At 33.1% G+C, this 19764-nt stretch overlaps 1 protein-coding gene across 1 annotated transcript; it reads left to right on the top strand.

The window, feature by feature from the left end:
• The first annotated feature begins 3345 nt into the window (after window positions 1–3345).
• LOC107814752 (uncharacterized) lies at window positions 3346–7193 on the top strand. The gene is made up of 8 exons (XM_016640200.2): window positions 3346–3680; window positions 4168–4446; window positions 4698–4761; window positions 4845–5057; window positions 5146–5238; window positions 5321–5422; window positions 5536–5880; window positions 6954–7193. The coding sequence occupies exons 3-8, from the start codon at window positions 4753–4755 to the stop codon at window positions 7044–7046; spliced, it is 855 nt and encodes a 284-aa protein (XP_016495686.1). The 5' UTR covers window positions 3346–3680; window positions 4168–4446; window positions 4698–4752; the 3' UTR covers window positions 7047–7193.
• The last annotated feature ends 12571 nt before the right edge of the window (window positions 7194–19764 follow it).

Consider the following 19764-nt stretch of genomic DNA (forward strand, 5'->3'; position numbering starts at 1 on the left):
CGTTGGCCCTATATAAAGCCTTCAGTATGACTCTATTTTCCTAAAGAAACATCTCTTTTATCGAATTCTTACTTAGTTTTCTCTTTTGGGTATCCACTCTGTTGACATTCTTGAAGAGTTTTGTAGGTTTCTTCATTTGGGTTTTCTTCAAAAACCAGTCTTTCTTATCTCTGAACCAAACAAATTGTTGTGAACTACTACTGATCAGTACTGCAAAGAGTGAAGCTGTGGGTGTTGTTATACTCTGCATTTTATTTTTGGGATATTTGGTGAATTTTTGGTCCTAAATGTTCTGTCCAGTTTCGCTTCTGCGGAACAATTGGTCGCATCTGTGGCTCGCTTCTGCGAGCAAGAGTCGCGCTTCTGCGATCCACACTGCCCAACCCAATCTCGCACCTGCGGACAGAATGCCGCCTCTGCGCAAATCACGTGGAGTTTTCCGCTTCTGCGATGCCTTTCCAGCCCTGCCCAATTTCGCTTCTGCGAGGAGCTGCCTCGCTTCTGTGATGAAGCTGCCGCAGAAGCGAATGCACCAGCGGCTGTCCAGAACAACAGAAATTCCAGCAGCTCCCATTGTCCAAAATCCAATCCGTTAACCTTCGGAAATCCACCTGAGGCCCTAGGGACCTTAACCAATTATACCAACACGTCCCAAAATACAATATGAACTTAGTCGAGGCTCCAAACCACGTCAAACAACGCCGAAATTGCGAATCGCGCATCGAATCAAATTATGAGTTTTCAAATCTTCCAACTTCTACATTTTGTGCCGAAACGTATCAAATCAATCTGGAATGACTTCAAATTTTGCACACAAGTTACAAATAACGTAATGGAGTTGTTCCAATTTTTGGAATCGAAATCCGACCTCGTTATCAACCAATCGACTTATAGTCGAATTTATGAATATTTCTAGGAGTGTTAATGGATATTTAAAAACCGACTAAACCGACAGAACCATACCATACCGATCCGATTTTTAGGTTTCTTTTAATAAAACTGTAGGTTTTTATAAAATATATAACCGTACCGATAATTAGGGTAGGTTTTTTATTTTACAAAAATAAACCGAAAAATTACCGAACCGTACCGAATAAATTTACATGTGAAAAATATATCTATATATTAAGTTTAAAAATAATAAAATATTAAATTTTTCCTTGGGGTTTGAAATTATGAAAACAGTTACAAGCCACAAGTAATTAAACACAAAATCCTAATTCCCAAACCTCTTATGCTACTCCTATTGAAACTAAATTATTTCCAGCATATTTACTAGTAAGATACAAGGTATTCTAGCGATTTGAGTAGCAAACTACAATATGGTTGAATATGTTTCCTTTCATATGATTTAGATTTATCTTTTTGAATATTAATCTTCTATAAACTTTATTCTTGAGTCCCAACTTGGTTAATATCTTTTTACCCATCTGATTTATATATATATTTTTGTATTTGCTTAGTTTTTTTTACGATGTTGTAGAATAGTTGATGGATCTATACTCTGGTCATCTTTCATGTTTACTTAATTTATCGCTTTATAAACAGTAAAAATGTTTAGAGAATTTTGCTAAGTCCTATAAAAGTACGTGTTTTATTGCATTCTACTTTTAATAGTGACTTTTATATGTCATTTAAAAAAATACTGAAAATTAACCGAATCGTACCGATACCGAAGAGAAATTGGCATGATTGGGACGATTTCAAAAAATCTAATTTTGGTTGTACATAATAGAATAACTAAAATATTGGTATGGTACACAATTTATAAATTTACCGGCCGAACCAAATCATTGACACCCCTAAATATTTCAAGAACTTCATTTTCCAACTTTTCGCCGAAATGTGCCAAATTGCCCTACGAACTTCTAAATCCAAATCCGGACATACACCTAAGTCCGAAATCACCATACAAAGCTATTGGCGTCATCAAAACTCCATTTCGGAGTCGTTTGCTCAAAAGTCAAACTCCGGTCAACTCTTTTCATTTAAGCTTCAAAAATGAGAATTGTTCTTTTATTTTAATTCCGAATCTTCCGAAAACTAAACTCGACCACACACGCAAGTCAAAATACATATTACAAAGTTGCTCGGGACCTTAAGTCGCTGAACGAGGCGTTAATTCATAAAATGACAATGTCGGGTCATTACACATACATCTAATCATCAAGTGTATCGATTGAACTTTGTATCTTATGAAGCCGAGCTGAGCTCAACCAAGCTTTACTATAATTTGATCGAGCTCGAGACGGCTCTTTTTGTTTGTGTCCAGAAACTAGGCGATGCCTATAATGATTTCCGTTTATTGATATATTATATTAATTTAAAGGACAATTAAATTTAAATTTTCTATGTGATCATGATTTAATAAAACATGACAAAAAGTAATTTTAGAGATTAAGTTAAGAACACGATAATTTAAGTTTAATCTAAGACAGAGTGTGGTTAACAATTCATGTCAAACTGATTGATTAATAAAAAAATGAATACTACTTTTAAAATTGACTATTGAATTAAAATTTGTTGATTTCTGATTTACTACTTAGCAATTGAGCATAATGATTGAATGTTTTTTTTGTAAAAGGTTACACGATTAATCGAACCAAACGAGCCTTAGCTGAGCTAGCTAAATCGTGCCTGATCTTTAACCGAGTCGAACCGAATTTAGAATGAAATGGGATCAAGCATAGCCATGGCCTCTTTTTTAAAAATAGGTTAATTTAACATCAGCGGGGAAAAACTCACATACGTCTAATCATCAAGTGTATTGATCGAACTTTGTATCTTATGGAGCCGAGCTGAGCTCAATCGAGCTTTACTACAATTTGATCGAGCTCGAGCCAGATCTTTTTGTTTATATACGCAAACTAATCGATGCCTATAATGATTTTCATTTATTGATATATTATATTAAAATCATGATTGAAAGGAAAGTTGAATTTGAATTTTCTCTGTGATCATGATTAACAATATATGATAAAAAAGTAACCTTAGATTGAGTATGGTCAAAAATATATTCATATTAAATTGATTGATTAAGAAAAAAATTGATTATTACTTTTAAAATTAACTATTGAACTAAAATATGTTGATTTCTGATTTACTACTTAGCGAATTGAGCCGAATAATGACATTTTTTTTTTGCAAAGAAAAAGTTACACGGGTAATCGAATTAAATGAGCCTAGTCGAGCCAGCTCAATCGAGCCCGATCTTTGACCGAGTCGAAACGAAATGGGGTTGAGCAGAGTCGTGCCTCTTTTTTATAAAATAAGTTCATTTAACATCAATTAGAAAAAACTCACATAAATGTAATTAGCTAATCTAACTTTGTATCTTATGAGCTAACGTACAAGATATGCCCAGCCCTAACTTTAGCCAATAGGCAAATAAAAGTACTCAAATTTTCTAGTACAAATCTCAACTGCAATCTTAAGGCTGCACATTGTATCCAAATATCATTGCCTCCATTATTTTTTCCATTTCCCTCCATTGTTTTTTTTTTTCCTTTCCCTCCATTATTTTTCTTCATTTCCCTCGTAGTTTAAGAATCATGGGTGGTTTCATAAAACTGTTTATATCATGGGTACTTACCTTTACCTTTTATTTATTGAAAGCCCTCCCTTTACAGAGCTCCTCAACAAGAATTCATGCGTGAGAGCCAAATCTCGACAATCAGCTGGTCAGTTTTCATTGCCTCTGCTTTTTTGTTTCTTGATTCTCTATGCATCCTTTAAATTAAATTATGTCTACAACAAGTGGTATTTTATTGTTTATATGGGTTATTAATAGAAGTTGACTTGCATGTACATAGAGTTGGGATTTTCAGTTTTGCACAGTTTACAACTTGAAAGTTACCCTCTCTTTTTTCGCCTAAAATACAGAGTATTGGTAAATAGAGTTTGGCTCGTTTCTTCCTCAGATTTTACTATCAGATTTTAATGTTTATGTTATGCTTAATTTCCCATGTCTAAGTCACTGACAGGCCATCCTTTTCCTTCCCTACTCTGTTGTTCTTTGTCCTTTCCTTTGTTTGAATAAAATAGTGAAAATGACAATTTTGTAGAATTTTTCGGCAATTAAAGTTCTACCATAGTTCCGTGTTCGCTTCATCTCAGTGCACTAGATCATATTTGATTCACCAATTTTTTTTTCTTATGAATATGCAGCCATGCCAAAGGTTAAACGTTTCCGGAATCCATTAAAATCAGCTCATGGACCATATGATGCTCATGGACGTTTTTCATCATCAACAACTCCAGCCCCGTCACTTGCTATAGAGCCTTCAACTTCGTTACAAGCTCCCCCACATGCTCCTGCAAGTTCTTCAGTAGCTGATGAAGTCCCACAACAAGAACAAGCTCCAACTCTGCCTTCTAATCCAAGTGCAATGTCCACACGCCATCCTGGACGTGAATCTACACAATATTGGAAAGTAGAGGCAATAGGTATATGCCTTATATGTATGTTTATTTCACTTTATAAATTTCTGATGTTTTTCCTTTTGGTTGACTAACTTGTCTTTTTATTAAAGACTCAAACAACATTACTAAGCACATTAAGATCTACCTATCAGAGAACGCATCATTGTGGACTTTGATAACTACGATGCAGCATATGGGGAAGCGCAAGGGTTGCTCGCTGTATATTGTGGATTACTGGCTATTGATGGTAATTTTTTTCCAATTAATTTTGACAGGTGGTCAGGACCGCCAGGCATTCCTAAAAAATACAAGGAAGACTGCTTTGAAATAATGCTAAAGGTATTACACATATATCTATTTATTGTAACTAAATTTTTATTATTGTATAGAAAACTAACTTTGTTTTTCTTTTTCATTTGAAGCCTCGGTTCTTTTTTAGGACTACTAATGCCATTGCATACAGATATTGCAATGCTAGTTTGAACAAGAAATGGGCTACACATAGACATAGGTTGTGGGATGAATTTAATGACCCAGCCAAAAGTAGAATTGAACTTTTAAGCAATGTGCCATCGAGTATAAATAGAGACCAGTGGGCTGGTTTTGTTGCTTATCGTCTAAAATCATCAACAGTTGTAAGATTCTGATTATCTGAATAGATTTTGATGTCGTTATGATTAAATACTAGACTAACTTTTTAAGTTGTTATTATTTTGTTGTTAGAAAAGTTGTAGAAGAAATAAAGAAATTCGCCGCAAGCAAACAATGCCTCACACTAGTGGTTCCAAAGCTAACTCGAGACGACGACATGAGCTGGTATTCATGTTAACTTAATAGTTTTACTTGTTCTCTAATTTAAATACTTTATTACAATCTATTTAATTTATCTCTTTCTTAGTTTTTGAAAACTGGGAAAAATCCTACTCGGGAAAAGATGTTTATCGAAACTCATAGGAGAAAGGATGGATCATTTGTAAATGATGAGGCAAGGACTATAGTGGTAAGTTCAGTTGTGGTGTGTTTTTCTAACATTATTTGTAGTTCTATTTAACATTTTGCATCTCAATCTAATTACTTTCCGTAAATACTAATTGATAATTTCTCTGCTTGTAGGAACAAATTGAATCGACTCAAGGTAATAGCAATGAATCTGAAATTTTTTCAGATGATATTATTGGCAAGGTGTTAGGGAAAGAGCATTCTGGGAGGGTACGATGTATGGGTATGGGAGCAGCTCCTTCAAATACATTCAAGAATATCAAACAACGACTTAATGAGCTGAACCATTCTTCATCTAGCTTCGGCGCATCATCTGCAACTTTCAGCTATTTGCAACAAGAGGTCACTCATTTGAAGTCCCAATTAGCCAGCACTTTAACTGCACTGAAAGCTTACATGATATCAAAGGAAGGAAGAGTTCCTGAGCAATTTATTGGTTTGTTTGCTTCTCAACCACATGTAAGAAGAATATTAGAAGTTCTGTGCTTTGTGTATATATCTTATGTGTTATCTTTTAATTTGGTTTGGTTAGAACCATCAGATATGCATTCGCCAAGCACATGAACCACTTTGCCTTTTAGCTTCAAACACTTTATAAGAAGCAGCTTGTGAGTAGGGAGGAATTTTCCATTATGTAGATTCTATCTACTTTCTCCATCCTTTCCTCATCACTGAATTGATGAAAATCCTCACCTTTAACCACTAGAGTATCGTCCGAGTCAGGGTTATTAACCAATCCAGCTTCACAGACGATGTTTTTAAGTTCATCAACATCATCTTCTGAGACAAATATGATCTTCACTTCACCTTCTGTGTGAGTTTCAACAGCACCTTTGACAACTTCCTGATGATTTTGCTGTGCTAACCAACCAGTCTTTGCGGAACAAATAATAGTAACTGACGAGTCTGTCTCGAGGAGCAATGCTATATTAACTTTGGAATAGTCCTTGTTTGATACTATCTTCCCTTTCCAATACGCAATTGCTATTGCTACAACGTGAGATAATCCTTCTGTCATCCCCACCAGTGAAACACAAAGCAAGGTTGTCAATTTGGATTCATCTTAAACAAATTTTTTGATGGAATTTGCTATCCGTAAGAAGGATGCATAATAGATAACTGTAAAATGCATTACTGTACATTTGATTCTTGACGATGCTAAGTTGCGTACCATGATTTAGAATATTGTACATGCTTGAGCATGGTTGATTGAAGAATCTGAAACATGCCTTCATATGTAGTAGGGAGATACTGGTATAAATTCTTCTTGTTTTTCTGTCACTTAGGAAAGCATTGCCATTTATATGTATGATCTAACTTGAGAATCTTCCATGTATAGAAATTATATCTCTTAAGATACAATAGCTTCTTGTCTAACAGAATGCCATAAGCATTATTATTAGGCATGTGAATTGTAACGAGGATATAGTCCTCATCTTGGTCATAGCTAGATAATCATGTCTTTAAGGAAGCATTCAAAATTTGGTATAATGGTCAGATTTTTCATCTGAATATGCTTTTTATTATTTCAGCCTAGTGATGATGCAGAGAGTGAACCTACTTCACCGGTGGATGTAAGAGGATCATCGGGCAGCAGCTACCAGAATCAACAAGCAAATACTTAGAATATTATTTATTTAATGTGGAACCACTGTTGCTTTTATGGATTTTAAGTAGTAATGTTTAGGAGCTACTTTAGTTTATATTGTTTTAGTATGATTTGCAGTGAATTTGTGATTGTTGCTATTGTGGATGTTTTAATGAAATTTGATTTCTGTTAAATACTGAATATTATTTAGTAAATAATTTATTTGTTTGTTTATGCATATGATGATACAAGCTTGATCTTATTTAATCATGCAATTCTTAATGAGAAGAAAGCGCATTTCAATATTCAACTCGTGAGGGTAATTAATTCTCCCAAATTAAAATTTATAAAAGAGATTATATTGTGGCGATTATAGACCCCAACTAATTAATTATTGTTAACGTAAAGCTCATATTGTGATGGTTATACATTGCCACAAAATTATTTTTTTAAAATCACATATCGTATTGTGACAATTACAAAGCCCCACAAATTATTATTTTTTAGCATTAAAATTATATAAAGGAGGTTATAACCCGCCCTTAATTGACTTTAAAACCTCCACTAATTACAAATTTAATTTGCGGAGGTCGTCGTGGGGTTCTTTAAAACTGTCACAAAAAGCCTTGTGGCGATGATAACCATGGTGTTTCTTAAAACCCCTCCGAAAACGTCACACAATTAAGAAAAAACTTCCACAAATTACACCTTTTCTTGTAGTGCCTTTTAGATTTTAGAGTTTAGACTGTAGGCTTGTGTGGGCAAATATGGTAGAGTTATGTGCTGGAAAGTAGAGATCAGTAACAGAGATGGAGTCTTCTCTGTCATTAAGGTTTCCACCGGCCTTATTGCTTAAGACATTAATTAGCAATGCGTGGTAATAGTTGACATAAGTAATAGCCATATTCGTGTAAGATGAATTTAATCTGAAAATCTTTGCAGAATATTTCATTTTTGTAGGTTTAGTCTTTGGTTCTTTCTTGATGTTTCAAATTCTGATGCTAGGCTTCTGTGACTCTGATATTGATAGTAATGATCCAATGTGAGAGGAAGGTAGGTATATTTGAAGATTTTCGACTGTTTGAGATTTGCAGACTTTGGGTTACCGTAAGCTTTTCTGCAATCCTTTCTCTGTTCTTTTTCATGCATTGCCAAGGCATAAAATCTAGTGGCACTGGTGACAATTTTTCGCACATTAAGGGGTCAACTGTCTCCTTTTGCTCTTTGCTGGTCCCCTTATGTAGTTTTTTTCTTTTTGCCGCAACCAAAGTTCTTTAAAGAAAATATGGTTCTTATTCCTAAATTAGACAGCATCTGAATATTTCAATTTATAAAATATATCACTTACTAATACCACATTTTTAATTAGTTTTACATCTTTATTAGGAATCTTTTGATCTAAGCCGTTTTGCGAAAATATTCAATTCTCTGAAGTTGTACATGTTATAAATTCTCTTCCTAAAGATCAAGGAAAGTGAGACTTACCAAAATTTATTGGAAGAGATTGAAAATTCTCCTTTCTAATATAAATTAGATTTCATTTAGCAAAAATCAACAAGAAATCCATCGCGACCATTGATTACAAAGTACTTTTTTTTTGGGTTTAATTACCTGGTATTCAAAATTTATTGGTCCAACTAACCTAGATTTGAACCGTGTATGACCTATTTAAGGAGGAAACGCTTTCTACTAAGTATTTCTTCCTTCCCATGACTCGAACCTGAGATTTAAACATTCTGGAATTTCGTTTATATTGCCAAATTCCTTTATGGCGATACTCTGATAGCAAAGTATTAAATATTCAAAAATGTTTATATCCTAAAATATTAAACCCAGAAGTAACAAAAGGTTGAAATGTACATTTATCATAATGTAACATTAGGAAACTAGTTTATATCCTCATAAGTCATAACATCAATAGGCGGATCCACCTCTTTGACAAGACGTGGAACTGCACCTACTGTATTGATTACAAAATAACTACTTTTAAAGCTGCTCTTTAAAACATGGTCATAACTGGCCAAAGTTGCACTAACTTTTAATTTGTGGTCATGTACTAAAGAGCAGCCTTAAGAGTGACTATTTGTACAAATGGCCCTGATATTGAAGACTACACTTTAGGCCAATGGGTCATTATTTGGGCTATGTGGCACTCAAACTCCGCAAAAGAACGTAAAAATAGCAGGGGCTAGCCAGTTTTAGGACTGGTAATTGAAAAATAGCCAACGTTTGCAAAGTCATTGAAAAATAGCCACTATTTTGCTACAACATGGAAAGTTCCAGCATAATATACTGGAGATTGGTGACACGGAAAGTTCCAGCATAATATATTGGAGATTGGAGTACTTGTGTATTAACTTCCAACATATTATGTTGGACCAGTATATTATGCTGGAACTCCAGTATATTATGCTTGAAGTTCACATGTAAAAAATTCGAACTCCAGTATATTATGCTGGAATATTTTTCGAATTTTGAATAGTGTTTTCGTTCAGATTTATCTTTACATAAAAAGTGGCTAAATTTCGATTACTTTTGAAATTGTTGTTATTTTTCAATTACCAGTAAATTTGGCTATTTTGAATTTCACCCCAAAAGAACATATTTGTTGCCTCAAACAGGCCATGCACTTGGGCCTTTTTGGATCTTTTCTGGGCTGGACATATATGCCATAAAAGGGATTTTTACCTATCAATACCACATATGAAACTTATTTACCCTCAATACTACATATAAAATGGAAATAATTTTTTAATCCGAAAATGGAAACATCAATAAATATTTTTTTTTCTTTTCTTTATTATTTTTAAAAAATAATTCTCGTGCATTTCTCTTGCACATGGAAGACCTTCCTCATGTCCCTTCCATGACATAAAACATATGATATCAGAACAAGTACAAAAGAAAGAAAAAGATTTAGTATAAGTTCGACTCTCCAATGATCAATAATGTCGACCTAAAAAGCCTATTACTACTTAATTATTCTACATATCACAGATATAAAATATTCATCCTCATAGTCTCATTGCTTAAGAATTAATTAATTATACCTTTTTTGTACGATAGCTTTTCATATAATTATTGGCACTACTGGAAAAAAAAGAAAGAAAATCACTATGAAAAGGAATATCTTGCACAATTGAAGGGTTAATATTATTATTTTTTTAAAAACTGAACAATAGTAAAAACAAATTGCATTTATTTTGTATTCTAATGCTATTAATTAACAAACCTCAAAAGACCTAGAACGTCATGTAAGTAATTCATACCAATGCTTTAAAATATTTTTTTTTAGACTCGCCACGAGGCAGAGGCACTATTAAAACGCCTTAAGGCTTATGTTTGAGGCGTAGTTCTATGAGGCTTACTTTCTCAAGAGCCTGACTATGTGCCCTAAATACACCTAACGGTTAACGCTCGGGCTTGCCCAATAGTTCCTATGCAAATCATGTGCCGAATTCACTAATTAGCACTATTAACTCTCAAAATTCTTTAACAACTGAATAGTTAAAGTTCTTCATTTATAGGAATATGAAAATTGTAAATAACTCAAATAATGAAGCATATTATTGCATATTCACTAATTGAGAACATTGTGACTCGTGAGGATAAATATCAGTTGAATATTTTTTTTAAAAATAGATAAGCAAAATTTATATCTTTACTTCCTAGATCTTCATGTCTTAGTTTAATGTCTCTCAAAATTATTATACATCTATTATTTTTTTATTTAAAAATAATTTTATATTTACTCATGAAGGAGTAATATTTTAAAATATACTACTGATAAAATTTATTGTATATTTATTTTTAAGGAGGTAAAATCTGAAGTTTCACAATATTTTATAAGGAATTATAATTTTTAATTATTTGAAAGTTAAGAAGTTATAGTTGATTTATATTTCATAGTAACTTTAACATTATTGTATTATTTATACTTATAAAACATGCTAAATATTTTATTTTCTATGAGTTTCTTTAGTTCTTTTCAATTTTCTTGAACTTTTAATGTACTTTTTATATTTTTTGTATTATAATGCTATATTATTAATTTATAAATTAAAACATTTAAAGATTCATGGGCTTACGCCCCATGTCTCAAGGCTTACGCCTCGTCATGTATCAAGCAAAATGCCTCGCCTCGCCTCGCGCCCCGCCTTTTAAAATATTGATTCATACACGTAATACCCACACAAAAAACGCATTATTAGAAAATGAAAGTACTTCAAATTTTTCTCAAAAGAAATCAATAATAAACGGTAAGTTAAATTTTAATTGCAGGATATGGACGCTTATGTACTTTAACCTAACAAAAATTAGTTACAACAACCAATTTAATGAGATTGTTCCATCATTTCCATACATATCATAGTAACGCCACATAAAGATATACTTCTCATGTATTTTTGATGCATTACGGAAGCTACCATAATTAGAAACTTCATTGGTAGCTCAAAATTGCACCTACTCATTAAAAATATTAGAGGAATTCGTCTAATATTACTCCAAAAGTATAAAACTATATAAGTTTCCACCAAATATTGGTTGCTTGTCCACTTCTTTTAAAAAGTAGTAAATACATAATTAAACATTCTATTGGGAGGGGAAAAGAAAATTCAAAAAATGACTCAAAAATGAATTAACCCTTACAATATCTTGTAGATTTCTTTTTTCTTTTTCAGTTTGGGCCCTACCAATTATTATTATTATGGACATTAAAAAGACAAACAAAACGGACCTACTAAAGTACATGTCATTCATTCATTCATCTACCTAACACTTTCAATCTAAAATCAATTCCATAAAAAAAACTATGCTTCTATTCCTATTTAAATACTCTTCTGTTCCAGTTTATGTGAACCCATTTCCCTTTTGGTCCGTTAAAAAAAAATGACCCTTTTCTAAAATTGAAAGCAATTTAACTTAAATTTCAAATTAGAAACCATCACCTCTTTTAGTTTAAACGACGGTAGTAGGACAAAACATATGGATCTTTAGGTGAGAAAACTCCAAAATGGAGAGGTGAAAAAGCTTATCCAAAAGGGTTGACACAAACACAAATTTAATTTCACAATCCTTTTATTTAAGAGGAAGAAAGCAGAAGCAGCCAACTTTGTTAGGTATGAGTAACATGGGATCTTTGCCTTTTTTATTGGCCATGTTCTAGAAGAAAATGTCATCTATCCATTTCATTGTTTCCTCTCAACCAAGTATATAAATATTCACTATAATCATGTCCATTCTTGACTTCATCAATAATATCTCAAAAACTAAAAAACAGTACATTTTCTTCATCCCCCTTGAAGTTTTTGATACTTACATAGATTACCTTTATAGTACTGACATTACAAAATCGACCCCTCTTTAGTCACTAAAGTTGTATAAAGACACCCACACACTATGTCTTATAAAGCAACTTGCCCTTGCATATTTTGTTTTGTTTGGATTTGGTCCATCATGTATATGGAAAAAAAAGTAACTTGATCTTCATGTTATGTTTTGCTCGGGTAAATTTCACAAATGGTCATATAATTATGATTTATTTTTAAAAAAAAAAAAAACTCATATAACTAAATTTTCTCACACAAAAATCATAAAACTTTTATTACTTCACAAAAAAATCATAGTGACTGAAAAATATAATTTTTCTATAATATTTTTGTATGCTGCATTTTTTTTTTATATATTTTGAATCTAATAAATAATAACCCAATTAAAATAGAAAAATGACCCAACCTAACCCGACCCCATTCGACCCAATACCCATATACATAAATTAAGATAATACTAAAAGTGAATCCCCCAAAACACGATACTTCTATCTTTTATTTTTCTTTTTCAGATTTTCATTCAAAATGATTGCATTATTGCTTCAAATCTATCTAATTATCCATACCTCTTTTTTTAATCAGAAACTCATGCATTCCAAATTAAATTTTTTTTGGTGAAGATTTCACTTGTGATACTATCTTACTTTATGTATATGGGTTTTGAATCAGGTCAGGTTGGGTAATTTCTATTTTAAGGGCAAAAGATTGATTGATTGGTTGAAACTAATTGCATTCATTAACCAAAAATATATAAAATATGTATATTATATGTATATAATACACACATATATATAATATATATTTTGTCGGCTATTATTTTTGGAGCTGCTAAAAATATACATTTTCTATTTTAATTGAGTTATTATTTGTTAGACTGAAAAAAACCATAAAATAAGAAAATACTTCTGAAAAGTTGTGTTTACTGGTCACTATGATTTTTTTGTGCAGTAGTAAAAGTTTTATGATTTTTGTGTGAGAAAATATAATTATATGATTTTGATAAAAAAAAAATCAATGGTTATATAATTATTTGTGAAATTTACCCAGTTTTTCTTAGAGCTAGTCCCTCATATTTTTCTAGTAAAGTGGATTAAGTTTAATTTTTAGTCCCTCATTTTATTTTGCAATCACAATAACATGTTTCAAGCATCAGAGCTTATATTTTATTTGATAATATAACACAATATATAAGCAAGTGAATTAAGTTGTCCGGTGTAATTTTTCTTAAAATAAACATAGGGACCATAAAATTTGTAGACTTTCAAGTGTATAAATATCCTGTAACTTGCTCCTATTATCATACAAGAATATTTTGTAATTATCAAAACCTTTGAGGTGGTGGTAAAATTATTTCAAACAGAAACCCCAGGAATTACTACTAAAGAGGTAGTAGACCCCAGGAATTGATGAGAAGAGACATAGGCAGTTGTAAATTGTAATATCTAAGCTCAGTTACTTACCAACCATTGCTCTGCCCCATCTGTCCTTTGTCTTTGTCATCTCTCTTTTCATTTGTCCCTTTCTTTGTGTATCAATCCATGGCCACGTGGAAGTTTTTGGTATTCATTTATATACTATATATAACAATTCGGTGCAAGTGATGATTCAAAGTTTTAATTCTATTGGTTTGAAACTCGAATTCCAACCATTGAATTCATTACTTTATTTGAGGTATGCGTTTATAATTTGATATTTTCAACAATTTTAGTAATTTTATACAGATAAATTTAGGTCCCTGTCAAAAGTTATGGGGTTCAGATGATATATCCTTGCAAGTGATATGACCTTTTACCAACTTTTGATCATACACATATGAATATTTTAGGTTTAGCAGTAATGGTTTTCTTTTTTATACTACTCTTTTTTTTTTCTTTCAAAAGCATAGATCTGTTAATAGTGAAAAGGGAAAAAAAATCGGGAAAAGTCAACATTACTAATCCGTTATGATAAAAGACCACTATCGTATTTATGAGGTAACTAGTTGTGTTTGAAAACAATTTTAAGAACATAAAGCAGAATATATTCGAATTGTGTCATTTAGCAAATAGCGAATATCAAGTATGGTATTTCATTGTTTTTTCTCCATCCTCTGGATTTACCTTCAAGGATATAAAGCATTTAAAAAAAAAACATCTACTGTGTTAGCTAATTAAAAAAATTGGATTTTGGATTTTGATCAAAGGCCAATAAACAAATTGTGGAGCCTATAATATGTAAGAAAAATGCCTTTGTATCTTCTAGAAGAAAATAACAAACAGTCACTACGTGCCATTGAAAGAAGGGGAAAAGGGCAAAATATATCCATCTACTTTCATATATTGTCTATATTTAACTTTCGTTATACTATCGAGCCAAATTTACCCCTACCATTATATTATCGGGCCAAATTTACCCCTACAATCAGCAAACTTTTAAAAATATTCCTTGATCTGTTAAGTAATCCAAAATCTCCAAAATTCCTTTTATATAAATCACTTGTTGTTCTTCTTGGTCTACTACTTTTAAGAATTACTATTGATGTGAATGTTAAAGTTACTAGACTATACAAACTATTCATAATTTTTTTAATTACCAATGCAGCCATTTCTCTTTTTGTAATAAATAAAATTAGTTTAAAATTTTATTTATTTTTCAATCATATATACATCGTAGAATTTAGTGGGCCTATTTATTGTGTATTATATGCAGCTGATCATCATGTATGTATATGTATATTCAAATATATTTTGTCCTTGCCTGGTTAGTATAGAGTTCGATCGACTAACTTAAGAGTGCACAATGTATATGCATTTAACTAAAGCAAAGTTGAATTAGACAATGTAAAGTCTCCGAGGAACTTCACCTTCAATCACTAATACTTGCAAAGTTTTCATACATTTTGTGCAACGAATTCATTAAAATTAGGATGTTGTAAATACTTTTAGAATTTAGAAAAGCTACCTAATTTAGAATTTTTAATTTACTATACTTTTATTTATTCAGTTGTATTATTTAATATTTTTTTCTCTAATTCAAAAAGTATGTAAATGCCAATTATTTCAAAAATAGTGGACCAAGACGAATAACAAGTGATTTAAATAAAAAAAATTTGGGAGATTTTGGATTACTTAACATATCAAAGGGTATTTTTAAAAGTTTACTGATTGTATGGATAAATTTGGCCCGATAGCATAACGGTAGGGATAAATTTGGCCCGATAGTATAACAGAGGTTAAATGTAGATAATATATGAAAGTAGAGGGGTATATTTGGCCTTTTCCCCCTCGAAAGAATTGGTAGGATAGAAATAGGGAAAAGGGCCAAATATGCCCCTCTACTTTCATATATTGTCTATATTTAACCTCTGTTATACTATCAGGCTAAATTTACCCCTACCGTTATACTATCGAGCTAAATTTACCTCTACTATCAGCAAACTTTTAAAAATACCCCTTGATCTGTTAAGTAATCCAAAATCTCCCAAATTTCTTTTATTTAAATCACTTGTTGTTCTTCTTGGTCCACTATTTTTAAAAATAATGGAGCAAGAAGAACAACAAGTGATTTAAATAAAAAGAATTTGGGAGATTTTGGATTACTTAACAGATCAAGGGGTATTTTTAAAAGTTTGATGATTATAGGGGTAAATTTGACCCGATAGTATAACAGTGTAATGACTCGACCGGTCGTTCCGAGAGTTGTAGCCCCGTTTTTCCCATTTCTGCTTATTTATGTGTTGTTCAGCTGTGTTGAGTTGTATCGAGTTGGTAGATTTGGGTTCGGAGTAATTTTGGAGTGAAATGAGACACTTAGTCTCTTAGTTAGAAAGCTAAGTTAGAAAAGTCAACCAAAAGTTGACTTATGAGTAAACTAGTTCGGACTTGAATTTTTATTATTCAGTTAGCTTCATTGAGTGATTTTAGACTTAGGAGTGTATCCGGAATGTAATTTGGAGGTCCGTGGTAGAATTAGGCTTAAATTGGCGAAAGTTAGAAATTTAACGATTTTGGTCGGCAGTGAAAAAATTTGATATCGGAGTCGGAATGGAATTCCGAGAGTTGGAGTAGGTTCGTAGTGTTATTTTTGACGTGTGTGCAAAATTTGAGGTCATTCGGATGAGTTTTAATAAGTTTCGACATCAGTTGTGAAAGTTTGAGGTTTCAAGTCCATTAAGCCTGAATTGGTGTGTGATTCATGTTTTTATTATTGTTTGAGGTGATTCTAGAGCTCGATTGAGTTGGTATGGTATTTTAGGACTTGATGGAACATTTGGTTGAGGTTCCGGAGGCCTCGGGTGTGTTTCGGGTGAGTTTTGAGCGAGTCCGGACATTACCGGAACTGAAGCATAGTTCTAGTGCTTAATGTTTCGCGGACGGCAGCACAATTTCGCTGAGGGCGGCAAAATTTCTGCTGAGGGTGGCAAAATTTCTCTGAGGGCGGAAGAGGGGGCGCAGACCACGTAAATTTGGTCGTGGAGGCGCTCTAGGGCAGATCTGCAGATTCGCTGGTCCGAATTCGAAAGCCTATATCTTTTGATCTACAAGGAATTTTGAGATCATTCAAAAACAAAAGTTATAGCCTTTCGTATCTAATTTACAGAAAGCTAAAGAAATTATTATTTGGATATTTGTAGAGAACGTTATGGACAAAATACTAAGGCATGTCACTACAGCCACAGAAGTGCGGACATCGCTACTTTTTCGCAGCCGCGCCTGGATTTTCGCGGTCAGCATAGTGGAGATCAGAGAGTGCACTATATAAACGGGGTTTAGGGCATTATTTTATATTTTGGACCTAGGGAACTCCGTTTGTGGCGATATTTCGAAATTTTTTCAAAAACTTCATTGGGGTACGTGATTCTAACTCGAATTGGGCTAATATACATGAATATATCACTGATTTCATCATTTGATTAGTACTTTGGGGTGGAAAATTATAGAAACTTCATAAAACGGGTTTTGAGAGTTGAATGTCAATTCGAGGTCGGATTTTGACAAATTTGGTATGGTTGGACTCGTGAGTGAATGGATTTCCTAATTTTGTAAGTTTTATCGGATTTCGAGACGTGGGCCCGGGGGCCGGGTTTGACTGAATTATGGAATTTTGGCCTGATTTGATAATTTTCATATAGGCTTCATCCCTTTAGCAAATATTGATGATAATATGCTAATTTTGGTTAGATTCTGAGCTTTTGGAGACCGAGTCGAGAGACGAGGGCATCCCGGAGTAGGATTTTACGCTGTTAAGGTAAGTAAGAGTTTCATCTTTGGCCTTGAGGGAATAAACCTGGAGAATTTGATATCATGTTATTGTTTGGAGGTGATACCCACGCTAGGTGACGGGCGTGTGGGTGTATACCTCGAGGGATTGAGACTTGGTCCGTCCCGTGAGGCCTAATAACCATTATCTGTGTTTATGTATTTACTTGTTGATGAACTTGTCTGCCTTCACGTTAGAGATCATGTTTAGGCTTCATTCATGCTCACGTTATTTGTACTCATTCATAGAAATTATTGTACATGTTTACCTCAGTCTCTATTATTTTGCTGATATGTTGTGATACTTGATGTGGGCTGTGTCCCATTATTTGTGATGCATTGTGAGGCTGGAAAGGTACATGACTGAGTGAGGCCGAGGGCCTGGTTGTGAGGATATTAATACCATACTGCGTGAGCTATCCGCGTAGCATGTGAGCTGACCGTGCGGGTCCAGGTGTTGATACCATAGCGCGTGAGTTGTCCGCATAGCACGTGAGCTGACCGTGCAGATCCAGGTATTGATATTATGGCACGTGAGTTGTCCGTGCTTAGTGCTTGGCTTTGGGAGCCCCTCCGGAGTCTGTACACACCCCTAGTGAGCGTATGTACCTATTGAGTGTTGAGTGTCGAGTGCTGAGTGCGAGTGCCGAGAGCCGAGTGTTGAGTGATGGAGTGACATTGCTGCGAGGATTCATTGTTTTTGCCGTTGCTGCATTTTACCCGTTAGTGTTTTTGTAGCATTTATTGAGTTGATGGAATTTACCTATTTATTTCTGTTTATTTTAAATTGTGATAAAGAAATAATGAAATTGTTCTACTTAGCTCGTCACTACTACTCGGTTCCTTAGTTATTTCTGTTACTTGCTGAGGTGGTTGTACTCATGCTACACCCTGCACTTTATGTGCAGATTCAGGTGTGTTTAATCATGGAGGTCATTGAGTTCGAGCGCGATCGAGCATCGGGGACTACGAGGTAGCTGCCGGCGTTCGCAGGTCCTTGACTCTCCTTCTATATTCCTTTCTGTCTTGTATTGATATTTAGACACTGGTTGCCTTAGCTTGATTATCTAGATGCTCATGACTTAGTGACACCATGATGTTTGGGGCTCGTTTCCGTATTTTCTATAATTATATTTAGAGTTGATTTAGTTTATGAAAAAATTCAAATGTTGGAAATGTTTTATTAAATTCTTATAATCGATTTAGGAGTAATATTTTGGAAAATAGGCTTGCCTTGTAATATGATAGACGCCATCACGATCATGGTTAGATTTTGGATCGTGACAAACAGTAAGGATAAATTTGGCCCGATAATATAATAGAGGTTAAATGTAGACAATATATCAAAGTAGGGGTATATTTGACCCTTTTACCATAGAAATATTATTAGTCTAAGCAGCCAATATAATAGTGTAGGTGCAGGTTGACACTCAAAGTTGTTTGTCTTAGTTACAAATGATGATTTCATTTGACGTAGACGGAAAATATAAATAAGTAACATTACCTTTTATTCAATTTTGCTGAGGTCAAGAATTTATATGATTAAAACTCCATTTAGTTCACACTATCTATCTTTTTTTAATTATTAAAGTTTCTATCACATGATGTTTTTCGGTTATTAGGTGGTGACCTAACTGGTGTTATCCTGTTTTTGTTTACATAGGCAAGGTATTAATTATGCAAAACTTCCATAAATTAAACTTCGATATATGCTATACATGCCATTTTTATTATATATATATATATATATATATGCGCTATACGTGACATTCTTATTGAGCAAAAAGTATTCGAAATAGTCTAAAAGGAAAAAAAAGAAAAGGACCTAACAATCAATAGACAACAATATCTTGATCTTCTAGTAGCTGCAGCTTCAGGGAGTCCTACACATGGCATTTCTATTGAGAAAAACTGATTGAAACTGTTTAAGAATTAATACCTTTACACAGTCAATCTGGAAAATAATTTCTTAAATTGCACCGCAACATACTATTTTAGTCTTGGGAAAAGGGCCAAATATACCCCTTTACTTTTAAATATTATCTACATTTAACCTCTGTTATACTATCCGTTAAATTTACTCCTACCGTTATACTATCCGGTCAAATTTACCCTTATCATCAGCAAACATTTAAAAATTACCCTTTGATGTATTAAGTAATTCAAAATCTCTCAAATTACTTTTATT

This window comes from Nicotiana tabacum, chromosome 22, assembly GCF_000715075.1.
Source record: "Nicotiana tabacum cultivar K326 chromosome 22, ASM71507v2, whole genome shotgun sequence".
In the NCBI taxonomy this organism is placed as follows: domain Eukaryota; kingdom Viridiplantae; phylum Streptophyta; class Magnoliopsida; order Solanales; family Solanaceae; genus Nicotiana; species Nicotiana tabacum.